At 33.2% G+C, this 17,310-nt stretch overlaps 2 protein-coding genes across 2 annotated transcripts; one reads left to right on the top strand and one right to left on the bottom strand.

Moving 5' to 3' along the window:
* Positions 1 to 1,076: 1,076 nt before the first annotated feature.
* Positions 1,077 to 4,257, bottom strand: LOC125193214 (putative inactive leucine-rich repeat receptor-like protein kinase At3g03770). Its single transcript, XM_048090975.2, has 7 exons — positions 2,690 to 4,257; positions 2,467 to 2,600; positions 2,140 to 2,380; positions 1,862 to 2,067; positions 1,725 to 1,774; positions 1,529 to 1,640; positions 1,077 to 1,441 (listed from the first exon to the last, which is right to left on the bottom strand). Exons 1-7 carry the CDS (start codon positions 4,029 to 4,031, stop codon positions 1,181 to 1,183), a joined length of 2,346 nt encoding a protein of 781 aa, XP_047946932.1. The 5' UTR covers positions 4,032 to 4,257; the 3' UTR covers positions 1,077 to 1,180.
* Positions 4,258 to 11,266: 7,009 nt separating this feature from the next.
* Positions 11,267 to 15,482, top strand: LOC125191797 (bifunctional 3-dehydroquinate dehydratase/shikimate dehydrogenase, chloroplastic-like). The gene is made up of 10 exons (XM_048089214.2): positions 11,267 to 11,699; positions 12,169 to 12,274; positions 12,894 to 13,112; positions 13,324 to 13,664; positions 13,949 to 14,012; positions 14,230 to 14,337; positions 14,425 to 14,575; positions 14,681 to 14,832; positions 14,927 to 15,089; positions 15,182 to 15,482. Exons 1-10 carry the CDS (start codon positions 11,320 to 11,322, stop codon positions 15,223 to 15,225), a joined length of 1,728 nt encoding a protein of 575 aa, XP_047945171.1. The 5' UTR covers positions 11,267 to 11,319; the 3' UTR covers positions 15,226 to 15,482.
* Positions 15,483 to 17,310: the final 1,828 nt, after the last annotated feature.

Raw genomic sequence — 17,310 nt, 5'->3', positions numbered from 1 at the left:
ACTAAAGATTTAACTAATAGCGACATCATCTTCTTTAGACTTTGATCACGAAATGCAGAGGAAAACAGAGTAAAACAAAGATCGAAACAGGGTAAACTAAATTAAACCGATTAATGCGATCAACTACCGAAACTAAAGCAGATCTACTATTACTAGACGAGGTAAACAAGAAAACAGAATTTAAACATCACAACCATGCAAACGTGAACAGATCCAAACACTGGATGCTTCATCCACTCCGGATCCAAGCCATCCACAACAAACCAACACGAATTCCATCTCCGATCTCACAGATTTAACCAAATTCAACCGATCAACTACTAATCTCCACGCAATTTAAACTCCAAACTCAGATCAATCACTAATAAGTATCAAAAGCAAACAGAAAATGCAACTATAACGTAAAACGAAACCAAAGCAATAGATTCCATAGCAAGTAGTGCAATATTCAACAGAAACTGAGCAAAATACGACCGAGCTTCGAACAACGAAGTCTCGGGAAATCCATAAACATAAACAGAAAGCAGGTAAAGAGATTGTATCTTCGCCTCCCGTGGAGACGGTGTTACACAACTACCGATAAATTTCTGAACCGTAAACCCCTAAAAGTGTGTGTAGAGAATGAGAAAGGCTGAGCTAAGAGCTGATGGTGATAAACGCAGATCCTTTCATGTTGAGTGCGTGCTCTTATTTATATCACAGAATTTATCCCCATAACCAATGCATGAAATTAGCCTTATCAATCACCTTATATTCATCCCTTGACAAAAGAAATTAAATACTCACCTTATATTCATGGGCGGCACGGGTTTTAAGAAATGTTAAGAAAAGTGGGTGGAAAAAAGTTAGTAGAATAGGGGTCTCACTTGTATATATTAGTTTTAAATGAAATGTGAGTGGAATGAGTTAGTGGAAGGTGGGACTCTGTTGCCATTTATGGTAAAAGTGAACCGAGATTCTTATTCGCGGACGGATTAAAATGGAAAAACGGGATTCTTATTCGCGGATGGAGGGAGTAATGGTTATAATCAATTTGACCTCAAAAGATGGCAATTATTTAGAGAATGCATGAGAAGTTCAAAATAACCGGTTCTCAAAAATATTTTCAGCAGCTGATAACTCAGTGCAAATCTAACAATGTATACATTTTCCTAATACATCATAATTTATAACAGCTTAGTCATGGTTCAGCTGGATTGTTAAGGCATGGAGAGCTTCGATTGCTGCTGGAGTTCCGATGCCATGAGTCCTCAACCTGAGCCGCGAACTGCAAGTTCCACACGGCGTCCTCCATAGAAGGCCTCTCTTGTAGCTCGTTTGACAGGCATCTCAAGCACAGCTCCATCAGAGTCCTGAGTGAATCATCTGAGCATTCCTTGTGAACTGACGGATCCACAATGCTTCTTCGAGCCATAGAATCCGCCGCTAGGCTCACTGATAGCTGTTCAACAAATCAAGTGTTGAAGCTCTCTGATTTGAGAAACAAAGATAGTAACATGCATAGTTAGTTCATGCTCTTTATACTTACAATATCCTTGGATATATTGATATCGTTGAGAGTGTTTATCACTCTTCCAACGATCATTTCTAGTAGGATCACCCCAAAGTCATAGACGTCATGCTTCTCCTCACAGCCCGACCTGTAATGATGCACAAACGGATGCATGAAACTACTTCTTCGAATGAGATAGAAGACAGGTAGCCTAACAAGGGTATGCGCTTACATTGATCCTGACTTTGGCTTCGAACCACAATGCCGGTCTTCTGCTTGGCCCTAATCATCAAGTCATGATATATAGTTCTCAACAAGATAAATACAGTAGAAATTAGAAATATAAGGATTCTGAGATAATTCACTTACTGATATCCTATTCTCCACCAACAGGGGTAAGTTGAATTTCTTGATCTTCACATGGAGGTTGTGGTCGAGCAAAACGTCTGTTATTTTTAGGCGATTTGAGTACACACCGGGTACTATCCCCGTGTGGAGGAAGATGATTCCACGGGCTACTCCAATCCCGGCTGCTATCCTCTGTGTCCAGGTGAACTTGTGTCTTGACTGTCCATCTGTTGAAGATTTTGAGACTTATCCATAAGTTAACATCGAACATCAGCATTTACAGCATTTTGAGTTTGTACCTGATATATACTTCCGGAGGGTTCCGTTTGGGACGTATTCGGACACAAGAAGAATCCGGCTGATGCTTGAATCATCTGGATGGCACTCGAAGCAGTGGCCTATCGTGCTAACCAGATGGCAATGCCTGAGTTTGGAGTTCAACTCGAGTTGATGTGTGTAAGTTTGGATGCTGTGTTTTCTCTTCACTTTCAAACTTCTTATGGCAATGGCAGTCTCATCTGTGAGCCATCCTTTGTACACCTGATCCCATTAAAGCATATGTAATAACATGCGAAAATGGAAAGAACCAAGCCAAGATGCAGACTATATGATAAAATAAGTGGTACCTGCCCATAAGAACCTTCGCCTATGAGATGTAACGCGTTGAAGTTGTCCGTAGCCTCCTTGAGCTCGTCCACAACGAATGTCCTATACGGTGAAAGGCCAAGAGCTCCCAACTTGATTGTCTCAGATATATACCCTGCCAACATATTCATTTCATTTCATATCATTTGCATTTATCAATCAAACATTTGCATTTTACACTGATGTGTAGAAAGAGAGACTCACTTGCATCCTTGAGAAGCTGAAGTGTGAGTCCAGGCGACACCTTATCAACAATCAGCCTCGTCTGAGGAGCTTTCCCCGGGTGCATATGGCGCTTCGCAAGTTCCCTCTTCACAAACAGGAATGTGAGGCCAACAAGTGTGACTGTACCAACAACAGCCCCAACCAAAGTTGATGCAAGAACTGCTATACCATGAGGCCTCTTCTCCTTTTTCCGAGGCGAGATCCCCACGGCCAGAGCCTCACTGTGACAAAACGGCACAGGATTCTGATGCAGGTACGTCGAAGACAAACAATTCCCATCATACAATACGACCCTCTTCCCGTAACCAGTCCCGTTGAGGCACTCAGGCAAGTCACCAGTCAGCCGATTTTCAGACAGATTCACAAATGTGAGCCCTGCATTGCAAGACATGTTCTGCAAGAGCTTCCCAGTGAGCTTGTTCCCACCAATGTCCAAGTAAGTCAGAGACGGGAGCGACAGCAGAGACGGGGAGAACGCCCCCACGAGCTCGTTCGAGGAGATATCAAGCCTCTGAAGCTGATACCAAGAGCTCACCTCATCTAATGACACAATGGAGTGAAACCTATTCTTCCTAAGCACTAAAGAAACAATCTTTTTGGGAATACTAGGAAACTGAGGTCCAAGATTGTTGTCTTCCAAATCAAGAACTTGGAGATTTGTCAAGTTGTGAAGCTCAGCCACTTCACCAGACAGATTATTTGCAGTTAGCACAAGAGCCCTAAGATTCACCATGGTCGAAAATGCCCTCGGAAATGAGCCACTAAATGAGTTGTTCTTCACACTCAACACCCTCAATGAAGGCAAAGAGCCAATCCAATCAGGAATCTCACCCTCAAACCTATTGTGATCCAATATAAGAGTCTGCAAATTCTTAATAAATGACATTTCTCTAGGGATTGAACCACCAAACTGATTTGAGGTAACATTCAATATCTCCAAAGAAACCAAACCCCCAATCTCAGAGGGCAATGGCCCCATTAGCCCTAGTGATACCAAAGACAGCACCTTCAAACTTGGGAGCTCAGCAATATTTGAGAACAATGCAGCAGCTGAGAAATCTTGGCTCAAGTGAGGGAACCAGTAGTTACCAGTGATGTGGAGCTGGGTGATGTTTCCTTCATAGCAAGCAAGAGACAGAATCTGAGTTGGCTCATTGTTGCAGAAATCTTGATCCTCATCCTCAACAGCTATTTCCTGTGGGAAGTTGAGCTGCTGCTTGATCTTCAAAAGGGTTTGGAACTGAGAATTCCCCAACTGGTTTGAGAAAATGGGCTGCACCAAAAACAAGAAGATGAAGAGAAAGATTCTTGCTTTAGCCATTGATGAACCAAGAGAAACTACTACTGCATGTATGTATATAATGTGTTACACTAATAAACTAATACTATTTCCCATTTCCCTGATTCTTGGATGCTTTGTAAAGTGTATTTTATTCAGCAAAAGACAAATGCATTGAGAATGTGAGCTTGCAAATGACAGTCATTAGTTTTAGAGTACCAACACGTAGCACATACTACACAAATTTAAAGAATCTGGTTGTTACTAAGGAATAATCAATTTATAATTTTAAGTTTATATTATTGCAGTTTTTTGTCATGATTGTTTTACTACACATATTTTATGCAGCCACAGTACTTCATTGGTCTAAGATGACCCTAGCCTCATAGCAATAGCCAATACAAATATTGTTTGGATGTCAGTCAAGCATAATTCCAAAAATATAGTTTGATTACAAGCAGAAGATTTGAAGTAAATTATTGTGTGCACTTTATTCAAAGAAAAAAAAGCAAGAATTAGGCTTAATTAGACATTAAGAACAATATATTTGATTGAAATTACAAAATTGATGGTTTATACAAAAGAATAGTTGATCAAATGTTCTTGGAGAAAGAGCAAGAGTTAATAATTTCATGCAAAAATTAATAATGTCAAAATACCAAAGTTGCATTAGTTTTAAATACTTGTAGACTTTCATGAATTCTAGCTTAATACATATTTCTACACATTATAGATAGGAGTGTCAATTATTAACCAAAATCATATGAGAAATAGTGACAGTAAACATTTGGCTGCTATATCAATTAATCATGAAACCAAGGCTGAAAACGAGACAGGAAAAGGCATATAACTAGAAAAAAGTGAATAGTAATTGGGGCCACAAAATGGGCTTTTTGTAGAAAGTATCCAAAATAAGTTCACAAGATGTGTCTGCAATGGAAAAGAGAGTATTGAATCTTCTAGCTTTTGTCACATCATGAGCAAAATTGAAGTCACGGATGGTTTGAAAGAATAGGGTGAGGATTCTTGTGAAAATTACGTCCCATTCACATGTCTTATTTTCTTGAATCTTTGTAATTGTTTGCATCTATTTCACTAGAGGTGACCACCTCTCTTTCTCAAGAATGAAATGAAGACAACTTGCATATGTTTATGGTGGTGGGCCGCAAAAAGATCGTGGGCCAGATGATTTCATCCGATTATATGAGCGAAGATCGAGATGGCGATGATGGAACGTAAAGGTGGGACAAAGGCCGTGTTTGTTTGGTAGGAAAGTAAAGTTGTAAAGGAAAATGATTACCAAGATTTTGATTTCTAGGATTGTGATTTCTAGGATTATGATTTCTGGGATTTATGATTCCTCAGAAAATGATTACGTGGAATATGATTGAAGAAAAATATGATTACTGTGTTTGGAAACATGTCAAGATTTTAAAATTATAATTTTCAGTTATTGAAATAATTTGAAAAATAAAAAATGTAAAATATATAATGAAATACTCGCATATTAACTGAACTTTTATCTTACATTAAAAATTATTTAAAAGTTACAAAAATAAACAATAAATAATATATATAATCACCTAAACAAACTAAAATAGCAACTTAATCATAATAATCTTCAAATGTTTGACGGGGCATAATTGATTTTTTTATACGAAGTATTCATTTCTACGTAATCAAATTTGTGGCTGTGTAGATGATTAGAATTAATAAAATTTGGCAAAAATAAAATGCATTTCTACATAATTAAACTCGTGTCTATTTACTTGAATAGAAGTAATAAAATTTATCAGAGATAAAATAGTGATGGAGTAGTGGAAGAAATGAGAAATTGTAGGAGTAATGGAAGAAACCGCTTTTTTAAATGACGGGAAAAAGAATTCCTAGGTTTAGAAGAGGAAAAAGAATCCTTAAATTTCTAAATAACTTTCCTTGATTTTAGGAATTAGTTTCCTTTCCTTATTTTCTTATAATTTTACCAAACATAGGAATTTAATAATTAGAAATCACATTACTTTCCCATTTTCAACAAACACTAGAATTTTACAACTGGGAATTAGATTACTTTCCCAGCACACAATCCATGTCAAACAAACATGGCCAAAGGATTTAATATCGAAGAAGACTTAGTCGGTAAAACTGTAAGTTAAATTTTATTCTAATCAATACATTTCAAGTTCAGATCTGAATATTAACATTGAAGTATATTGAGGAATTATTATTAATTATCTTTAAAAGGATATGATCCGAGAAGAGATTATCATCCTTGATGTCTCACTGTCAATTTTTTTTTTCACATTTTTCTCTACAATTTCGGTATGTTGTGGTTTGGTTTAACTCCCTGGATTTACTAAACCAATTAGGATTATAATATCTTTTATATAGTATAATTTACATTCTTTAGTTACAATTATAGTTTAGATTATTTCATGGTATATAACTTTTTAATGGTAGGAGAAATCACAATGTTTTGTCGATCGAACATATAGTCGACTATACAATAATTTTGACAAAATTTCCAATCGTCTAATAGCTCATAATCTGTATTTGACCGATTTTTCTATTACAATGCCCAAACACATAGGACGCCAAAGTTTTTGGTCATGAGATAATTGAGAAAATTGCAATATTTATAATGTGATCGGCTATTTTCTAAAGTTGGGAGATTAATCAGAAAGATCAAACTTGGGTGATTTTTCCAGTAAATTTTCTTCTTCTTTTTTTTTTTTTTTTTAATTCTCCTTTATGCAATAAATGTTGATTATTTAGTTTTATTAGAATATTAGGTGGTGCTTAATGGAGTAATAATGATTTGGGTCATTCCCAAACTTAACATGCGAAGATAATGCGAATAATTCCTCTTGGATTGGGCTTTGTGCAGTATGCCGTATGGTGTGGGGTTGTATTTTAATTAAGGCCTTCCAATTTTATTTTTTTAAATTTTGGTAAAGAATCAATTATGTCTCATCATTTGAGGCAGAAATGAGTGGTCTTTGTTGTGACTTGTGATGGAAGAAATACTATTTTTAATTATTTATGTGTATCTTATATGTTCAATCAAATATAGGAGGTAGAAAGTATTTTTCCTTATATAACTAATGTTCAACCACTCACCTAACCTTACTGGACTTGACTTTTTCTCGAATATTTTTCATCTAAATCATTTTCAAAGTTTGAATCAAGAAAAAGCCCATTGAATTGAAGAACAAGTTGGAACAAACAAAATCTGATATTGTGACACGTGAATATAATCTGATAGTGCATGAATACATCCAATATTAGTTAAATTATATGAAGTTAAACTAATGTTTGGAAAATACTCATTTTTCTCTGCGTAAAACTATATGGTGTCAACAATTCATAATGAATATGAGTTATAATTGTAGGAGTAACATTATAAAGTTCGTATTATTGTAAACTCAAGTAAATTTTTTGTTATTCCTACAATTAATTCTAAAAAATAAAAAAAACCAGTTTAATCTGATTTGAATATTATGCTTCACCTACAAAGACCAAATCTAACCGCTCCAAATTTAAATTTTATGCTTCATTGATAAATTTGAACACAACCTAACGATTCTCATTATAACAGTAAAAATGGTGGATCCTATTTATAATTTGGGGATCCAAATGAATAAAGTCTAGTTTCTAATGAAGGATAAATTGTCATTTCATAATGTAAATTTGAAATCAAGATGATAGTCATTGTTATGGCATTTGTAGAAAATCCTAAAGGAATGATTTAATATGGGGAGAATATGCTATATTAGTCAGAATAATCTAATATTTTCACCTACCTCTTCACGGTAGCATTTCGTTTTCTTTTCTTTAACTACCACGTTCTTATTTAATTATAATCAAGATATGAAATTAAAAATTCCTAGCCATTTAATGCGATGATATCTACTACTCCCTCCATCCCGCTTTAGCAGTCCCATTGACTTTTCTGCACTCGTTTTTTAAAAATGATAATAAATAGTTAAAGTGGATAAATAATAAAGTAAAAAAGAGAATAATATAGAGAAAAGTCTTATCTACATTATTCTCTTTTTTACTTTATTATTTCTCCACTTTAACTATTTATTATCATTTTTACAAAACGAGTGCAGAAAAGTCAATGGGACTGCTAAAACGGGACGGAGGGAGTATTACTCAAGCAACTTGCACTATAGCTTTATTTTTTGACAAAAAATTGTATTATCTTTTTCTTCCTTATCTCCACTTAATCTTTAAACATTACTTTATTTAATATATTAAATGGTTAATAATGTGTCCTGTCTCATTTTTTCACACTTTTTAAAAATCCATACCTACCTTTCAAAGGTAACAAAATTGGTCGCATTTCTAACAAAAAAAAAAAAAATTAATAATATTCCCTCTGTCTCCAGAAAACAAATTTTTTTTTGAATTGACACTAGAGATTCGAATCCAAAATGATGACGATTCCACATGGCCCGGTTCATGCCTGCTTTCAAAATCCATTGTATAACCAAATAAGATGGCCTAATTAAACTTCAAGTTGCTATATGTTTAATATTTTCAAAATGGTCTGGTAGGAGATCAAATGTAATTCATTCTCTTCTATTAATAAATTAGAAATTTAAGTTATCATCATGGCTATATAGTTAGATGTATCGTTATAAATTATTTTTAGAAAACTTATTTCCTACGTTCTAAATTATTTGAGTTATATTTCATTTCGGATGGTCACGCATAATTATTTCATTTTATAACAAAGAGTAACACAAAAATATCTACTTTACTCTTTCCTTCTCCTATTTTATTCTTTCTATACTTCTATTGTCAATTTGTCAAAGTATTGGGTTCACAATAAAACTATTCAAATACAAAATAGAATGGAGGAAGTAGGTGTTTGGTGGCTCACCAAACTCCAAGTTTTACTTAGCATGCTCTCTTCAACTTGGAATTCTCTTCTCTTATAATCCTCTTCATTTATTACTTCAAAGGCTAATTTTAGTGTTTGATACTTTTAATGTAACCCTCCTATACTTGACTTATTATCTGCACCAATATTTGAATTTAACACACCCAATTAAATCCTTTTATACATATTACAATGTCTTAAACTATACATGTAATCAACTATCCGTGTCTAATGAAGTGCTTCAAACACGTACTCCCTTCGTCCCACAAAAGATGTCACACTTTCCTTTTTAGTTTGTCCCACAAAAGATGTCACATTTCCTCTTTTGGAAAAAGTTCCTTCTCACATCAATTATAAAATTATATTTTCTCTCACCACTTAACACACAAAATAACATCTCCTAAAATCTCGTGTCATTTTCAAAGTATGACATCTTCTCTGGGACGGAGGGAGTAAAAATTTTATCAAGATTTATTGATATTTCATCTAATTGACTTTTAGATTGAGTAATAAGTATTTCATACTCCTTTCTTAAGTCAGATATAATATGAAACTTGAAGGAAAATAAATAGAGACAGAAAAGCATACTACCTCCGTCCCACAAATATTGACATATTTTGACCCAACACGAGTTTTAAGAAATATAAAAAAAATTGATGGAATGTGGGTCCTATTTTTAAAGTATTAGTTTTATAATAAAAATGTGAGTATGAATGAGTTAGTGGAATATGGGGTCCACTATTAAAAATGATGAAAAATAAAATGTGTTAAACTTTTAGGGATAGATCGAAATGGTAAATCGTATCAAACTTTCAGAAACTGGAGATAGTAATACACAAGATTGAAGAGGAGACGAGAAAACACATCACCTACTTTATTGGAAGAGGAGACAAGAAAACACGTACGTGCTTCGTAGCATATTTCATAAATAAATGTAAATGCAGTCTTTTTCATTTCATTACCAAAAATATAATCACTCCTTCTACCACTGTTAAACGTCGCACTTGATCAACACGGGTTTCAAAATAATATACTATTAATAGAAAGTAAGTTAAAAAAATTTGTAGAACGTGGGTATTAATTTTATATAGTTTTATAATAAAATATGAGATGAAAGAGATTGTAGAATATGAGATTTATTGCTAAAAGTATAAAATGTTAGTGTGACAAGTATTAGCGGACGAATTAAAAAGGAAACTAGTGACGAGTAATGGAGGAAGTGATTCGAACATAGTTAATGAATTTTCATTTATTCATAAACGAAGAAAATCACTAATTCACGATTTAACCTGTCGTTTTATGTTTTAAATGACTTTCATAAATCATAGCTATATTTACAATGAGAATGGATTTTAAAATTTCCAAATCGAGATAGCATTAGAAATTTAGTAATACTATGTAGTAGTAGCACTTTAGATATTAGTTGATTGTCAAAATCAAATGTCTAGACTTATTGGAATTTCGAAGATCAAGATTAGGAGTTAGGACACCATATCTCTTCCAAATTATCTGCTTATGTTTGAACACCTCACTCATGCAAAAAACAAATGAAATAAAAATTTTCAATGATAATAATTAATTACTCCTATAAGACATGCTTGATATTGCATATGCATGGAAAATGGAGTATTTGTGTGCCTATATATATATATAATACTAATATGTTCATAATTTTTAATTAATAGTAAGATCCAATATTTAATTGACTATTGATTTCAAATATTTGATGGTTAAATGTAGATGTTAGATAGTACTAATTAAGAAAGTAGTATATATTCAGTTATGCGAAGATAGAAAGTAAGCTCTAAAATTGATATAATGACATTACAATGATTTTTTCGTGTGTCTATTTGGGCTGTAAATTTGACTTTCTTTCATAATAATAACTTACTAGTACTAAAATAGACTTCTTCCATCCCATTTTAAATGAAATAAAAATTAAATACTAGTAGTACTTTTTTATCTTTTCTGATGAATAGTACTATTTTTTAAGTTTATATTTTGGAGAATACTCCCTCCGTCCCACATTTGGAGTCACTTATTGTTATGGCTCGGATTTTAAGAAAGAGTTGAAGTGTGTAATAAATGAAATGAGATGGTAGAGTTGGTTGAAGGTGGGTCCTTTTTGACTTTTGATTTTTGTTTTGATTTATTTTAGTGTAGATAATGACATTTTTATGTAATTTTGATGAATAATGGGATAAAATTGTATGACCAAATATGGAAAATTCTAAAAAAGACTCTTAAACTGGGACGGACTTTTATGACAAAAAGTGACTCTTAATATGGGAGGAAGGAGTATATAGTTTTTGTATTAATCACTTTTTTTTACCAATAAAGAAATACTGGTATAAATTTCCAAATTTCACTCAAACCCAACGTGCGCAGGAATCTCTCTCTCTCTTTCTACACTGTGAGAAGCCACGAGTTGCTGAGTCAGTGATGAGTATTCAAAAGAGATTCGCAGAGATGCGGCATGGCGCTGGCGCTTGCGCCAACCTTTGTTTACCTGTTCATCAATTTGTCCTTATCCATTCCCACCAACAACGCAATTTGCATTTCCCTTATAAACCCCTTCAAATCACATTATCAATGCCCCCACTCCACTCCACCACCGCTTCAGAAATGGTTAGAGTTGTTGGGGCTCCTAAATTGATCTGCGCCGCATTGCCTCCCCAATCCCTCGACCACCTCCTCAATGGCATGCATCAGGCCAAAATTCAGGGCGCCGATGTCGTCCAAATTGAACTCGATTCCCTCTCCCATTCCGACCTCACCATCCTCCTCCGGAACAAGCCCATTCCCGTCCTTCTCCTCTCCCGGTTTGTATTTTTTGTTATATTAGGCTTTTACAATTAACTGACTTTGGCGCCAGATTATGATATCCGTATGCATCTTATTGATCACCGCATAAATTCCGTGGATTTCTGTTTCATATATGTATTCCTCGATTAGGAATGCCAGTTTGTGCTAGATTGGCTTGAAAATTGAAATAGCAGTAGTTTTTTTATTTCCAAAAAAAAATAATAATAAATACTTTGAAAAACATGAAATACTTATTTCATAATGGTCAAAGTATACCAAACTGAGTAGGTTAGGGCAAGAGAAGGTGGCTGCTAGTTGAATCTTGGTGTGTGACTAGGTATGATGGAAATGTATGTGTAGTGTTTTTTGGTGATGGACATTTTTTTTATTAATTGAGTTGCTATTGGTTGTTGTGCGAAAGCAAAGAAAATTGGTGTGGGCCTTCAATAAAATCAATATTTTTATAAATGAGTTTGGTGGTTGCAGGCCGAAATGGGAAGGTGATGAATGCAAAAGCAATGAACAGGATCATCTACAGTCTCTGCTTTTGGCCAAAGATTTAGGTGCTGATTACATTGACTTGGAACTCAAGGTAGGAGTTGGTATGGTAATAAAATTCAACTATTTGTGCATACATAAACCAAAACTAGAAAACAGTGAGTCATGATTTGTTTGTGATGATGTAATCAATATGTTTGTTGCTCTATATAGTGTTTAACATATGGTTCTAGGCAAGTACTTACTCTTACCTATTAATATTAATAGACAGTTAGTTCTACAATTATTTATTGAGCTTTTTTTGGTTAATTCTTGTTTCTTAATGGATTGGTATACAGAGCTGGGAGAGATTGGTGCTATGGAAACCAAAATATACTGTCTAATCTAATATAACGCCTATCAAATGCAATTCTGCTGTAGCTTCTATAAATAAAGATGATGCAATATCAGAAAATATTAGAGTCCGGATAACTTCGTTGTCCCCATGCACGATAAATAATCTGAATGTAACAGTGATGATCTCACTCCATTTTATTGATCAGCATACAAATTGTAATGTCCTTCCGATGAAATTATCCTCATTTCAATTGCTTTAAATATATTGGTTACAAGGAATAATGAATGTGAAAAGTTTATTTGGAACGTACCGATTTTATATTCCTACCCCAGCCCAGATTATCTATTAATCTGACTTTGGCACCATTGCTATACAGGTAGCATCTGCTCTCATAAAAGAAGATAAGTTCCATCAGCTTAAAAGTAGTAAAATTATAGTCTCAACCTACCTGGATAGCTTTACTGCTTTACTGGAAGATCCCAGCCTTCTTGTTGCAGAGATGAAATCCACCGGGGCTGATATCATTAAGTTTGTTTGGGAAGCAGCCAATATTACAGAGATATCAACTGCTTTTGACCTTCTGTCAAATAGCCAGGTGTGGTTTCTTTCTCCTTTTGATAGTGATATGCTCTCTCAGTTTTCAAGTACAAAGTACAAGCTGGACATTAATAGTTATCCTCATTGCGGAGAGGAGAAAACTAGTAGCTTTGGCCTTTGGGTTAAATTTGCTGAAAAGGGAGCATAATAACTGTTGTTCTAGAGTTCTCCAGAAGATCATTATCATAATCATTGATAACTCCCGGCAGGTACCCATGATAGCTCACTGCACAGGAGAAAGAGGTCTAATTAGTCAGCTGCTGAGTTTTAAGTTTGGTGGTGTTTTTGCATATGGATCAGTTGAAGGAAATACGATTCCTGGTCTCCCCAGTGTAAATATCCTCAGACAAGCCTATGGAGTGAAGAACACCAATATGGGTACTGAAGTTTTTGGGCTTATCTCAAAACCCGTAAGTCACAGCAAGGGCCCTCTATTGCACAATCCCACATTTAGACATGCTGGTTACAATGGAATATATGTCCCAATGTTTGTGGATAATCTAAAGGAATTTTTCAGTGTCTACACAAGTCCTGATTTTGCTGGTTACAGGTGCGTGTTACCTTTTATGCAATTGCTACTCTATTTTCTCATGCTGCAGTTAGTTTTGTACAGTACTTTCTTTTACCAGAAAAGAGATACTATTCGAGTCACTAATAAAAAAAACATATTTGCCATTGTGCACTGAGATCTTGAACAAATTTGATGTAGAGAGGGACTTTGTTATTCCATTTCTGATATCTTTTCGAGCAATTAAATACTAGTACTGAATTAGAGATGACTTCTGGCCAGATTTCAAGCAGATACTTTACATTGTTTTCTTGCTTAAATTTCAGTGTCGGGATCCCTTACAAGGAAGCAGTAATTGATTTCTGCGACGAAGTCCATCCAGTTGCTCAGGTTACTACAAAAATCTGTTTATACTTTCTGTATTTCAGTAAGTGGGAATTGAAATGACACAGATTTTTTTTAACTAATCACGTTGCAAAAATTTGATATCCTCTTAAAGGAGTCTGTAATACACAATCAAAAGACGAATGTGGGGGTCATTTTTTTAGTTATGTTTGAAATGCTGCAACAAGTCGTCATAATGATTAAATTGTCTTATGATCAACAGTCAATTGGCGCTGTTAATACTATTGTAAGGAGGCGTGATGATGGAAAGCTAGTCGGGTATAACACAGATTGTGAGGCTGCTATTGTAGCAATCGAAGATGCTTTAAAGGTACCGTAATAACTCAATTCTTATTCTTGAACTGATATATTGGGGCACCAGTTGTAATAAAGGATATAATTTGTGACACTCCAACAGCGTAGGGACGGGCTGAATGGGAAGAATGGTCCTCTTTCTCCAATCACAGGGAAGCAGTTTGTTCTCGTGGGAGCCGGGGGTGCAGGAAGAGCACTTGCGTTTGGAGCTAAAATAAGGGGTGCTAAAGTGGTTGTGTTTGACATTGATTTCGGTAGAATACTGATACTAATTAATAAACCTTTTCATATCTTTACTATATAGAACTATAGATTTCCTGCAACGACAAGATAATTATAGTCTTTTTTGCAATGTGAAGGAAGGGCAAAATCTCTAGCTGCTGCAGTATCTGCCGATGCTCTTCCGTTTGATGATTTACTCACTTTCCGGCCGGAGAAGGATGCAATCCTTGCGAACGCAACTCCTTTAGGCATGAATCCACATGTGGAGCGGCGGATTCCTGTGCTGGAGGTTTATCTTCAAACATTTCTCTCCAAGATCAAATTAATATCCTTTGGTTCTACGAAGTAGTAATATACATATATACATCGTTCTCGTTTACCAGGAAACCTTGAGAGATTACAAGCTCGTCTTCGATGCAGTATACAACCCTAGGAAGACTAGACTATTAAAAGAAGCCGAGGCTGCTGGGGCCGTCATTGTTAGTGGAGTTGAAATGTTTCTCGGTCAGGCTGCTGCACAGTTCAGTCTCTTTACAGGCCAAAAAGGTTTAAAACATATCTGATTTGTTTCTGTATATTTATAATTTTTTTTTAATTTGTAGTTTCTTGATCAATTATTTTATTTGTTTGTCTTGCAGCACCAGAAGAATTCATGAGAGAAATTGTTATGGAAAAATTCTGAAACTAAGTGGATTGTAGCAACTTCTTCTAATTTATGAGGTTTCTACTCAAATATTAGAGTAACTCAAGTTTAAGAGTTGAAACCACAGGAGAAAAAATGGTCAAAAACATTCATTCATTAAAGAAAGGTGGATTGGTTGGTGTTGTATTGTAAGCTATGTTTGTGGAATTAGTGATTTATTCATGTTATTACTCAGAGACATGATGCAAGTCATGACTCACGAGGACCACATTATTTTAATGGTTTATTTATGGAAATATATTGTTGATTTTCAAGCAAATTATAAACAATCAAATTTCATAGTGATATGAGTTCATGATTATTCTGAAATTGACATAAATAATGGAGTAGTGATTTGTTATGTGATCCTAATTTGTGTAAAATGATTAATACCATTTTGAAAGACGATATGGGTGAAAAATTAAAGGAAAATGTTTTAGAGACGTAATGTCTCCAAGCCATAATGCAATATTGAGGCTAAAATAGTCATTTTAGATTGTTTTAAACTTTTATTTAAATTCATGTTATATTTATTTATTTTTCTACCCTTTATATTAAAGTATTAACTAAATATACTTATTTAAGGACATTGACACTAATTATGCGATTTCAATTTTATTAGTATGCAATCCTCATATTTATGATGGCAGTTTTTTTATATCTTATTGCATTTATTTAAGGACACATATTTAAAATAATAAAATATTATATTTCATTGAATCTATATATTTAGTGTAGATTTATTTACCTATGAAATAGTAATACTATATTTTATTAGAAAATGAACCATATAACAGATTTCTTATCAAATAAATTTTTACAAATTTTAATTTAAATAATTTAATAAAATAATTAGCTCTACAAAGTATTAAAATTTGTTATCTTATTTTATAAATAGTAAAGAATTAGATTTACTATGGCCAAAAATAATTATTTTATAATTAAACTGTAATTTTTAATATTGAAAAATTTAATTTTATAACCTTTTTATTTAGAAGATTCTTTATGAGGAGTATTAAAGCTTTTAGCTCAATTCACGGTAACATGGCATGCATTAAAATTTGATATATAATGTATTAATACTAATTGAGTTTAATATTTTGATTTTTAAAAAAATTAGTAATATTAATATTAATATTAATTTTTTATTTTCTTTATATTCTTAAAATTTGGAACATTAAATTCGAGTCTTAATCAAAAAATGTTTACACGTTCTGAACTCATCTCTTTAAAATGTTAAAGACATGTGAATTATATTTTCTGTTTTTCTTAATAAAACATTAGAGTTCTTAAATCAATTCACTACTACATATGTTAATACTAATTGGGTATACTATTTTGAATTGTACCGTTTCAATAAAAATAACACATACTTAATAAAAAAAAATCACATATTCTTAATTCATCTATTTAATATTCTAAAAATATAGAGTTAATGTTTTCTCTTTTTCTTTATAAATTATTAGAGTTATAAGATCATTTACTATATTATGCAATAAATTAAAATTTGATACATAGTATATAATAATCATACTAATTGAGTTTTTGGATATGATTTTAATTCTTTACGTTCAAAATTTAATTTATTTGATTCTTAATATTTAGAATGCTATAATCGAACATCTATAAGAAAATAATCACATGTTCTTAACTCATATATTTACTATTTGAGTTATATTCTCTTTTTTCTAGTATAAAATATTATAAATCTTCGCTCGGTTCACTATATCATGCAAACAACTAAATTTTGATATATATGATAGTACTAATATTAGTTGAGTTAACGATTTTGATTTAAAAATTTTCATAATTTTAATTTTAATTCTTGTGCATTCCAAACTTTTAATTACTTTAAATTATTAATTTTTTACCTAAATTCCACAACTAAATCAATCAATCACTTATTTTTAAATTTTTTAAAACGTGTGATTGTTTATATTCTTAAATTTTAACATCAATTAGTAGTTGATACACTAAAATGAATTAAAACTTGAATAGAAGTCTCATCAATTATTTTTATTTTAAACAATTCCTAAAATTATGGAATCTAATCTTCTTCTTTATTTTGGAAAACAGTAGTAACAT

Source organism: Salvia hispanica, chromosome 4, assembly GCF_029641045.1.
Source record: "Salvia hispanica isolate PSC_SH4W2 chromosome 4, Shi_PSC_v1, whole genome shotgun sequence".
Lineage (NCBI taxonomy): Eukaryota > Viridiplantae > Streptophyta > Magnoliopsida > Lamiales > Lamiaceae > Salvia > Salvia hispanica.
The sequence above is the reverse complement of the archived record's forward strand: the minus strand, read 5'-3'. Positions and strand labels throughout refer to the sequence as shown.

Coding starts and splice junctions, on each gene's coding strand:
- LOC125191797 (XM_048089214.2), top strand. CDS start 11,320: ATGAGTATTCAAAAGAGATTCGCAGAGATGCGGCATGGCGCTGGCGCT. Junction 13,665..13,948: donor CCTGATTTTGCTGGTTACAG/GTGCGTGTTACC, acceptor CTTAAATTTCAG/TGTCGGGATCCCTTACAAGG. Junction 14,013..14,229: donor AAGTCCATCCAGTTGCTCAG/GTTACTACAAAA, acceptor TATGATCAACAG/TCAATTGGCGCTGTTAATAC.
- LOC125193214 (XM_048090975.2), bottom strand. CDS start 4,031: ATGGCTAAAGCAAGAATCTTTCTCTTCATCTTCTTGTTTTTGGTGCAG. Junction 2,068..2,139: donor CCTCCGGAAGTATATATCAG/GTACAAACTCAA, acceptor AATCTTCAACAG/ATGGACAGTCAAGACACAAG. Junction 1,442..1,528: donor TCAATATATCCAAGGATATT/GTAAGTATAAAG, acceptor TTTGTTGAACAG/CTATCAGTGAGCCTAGCGGC.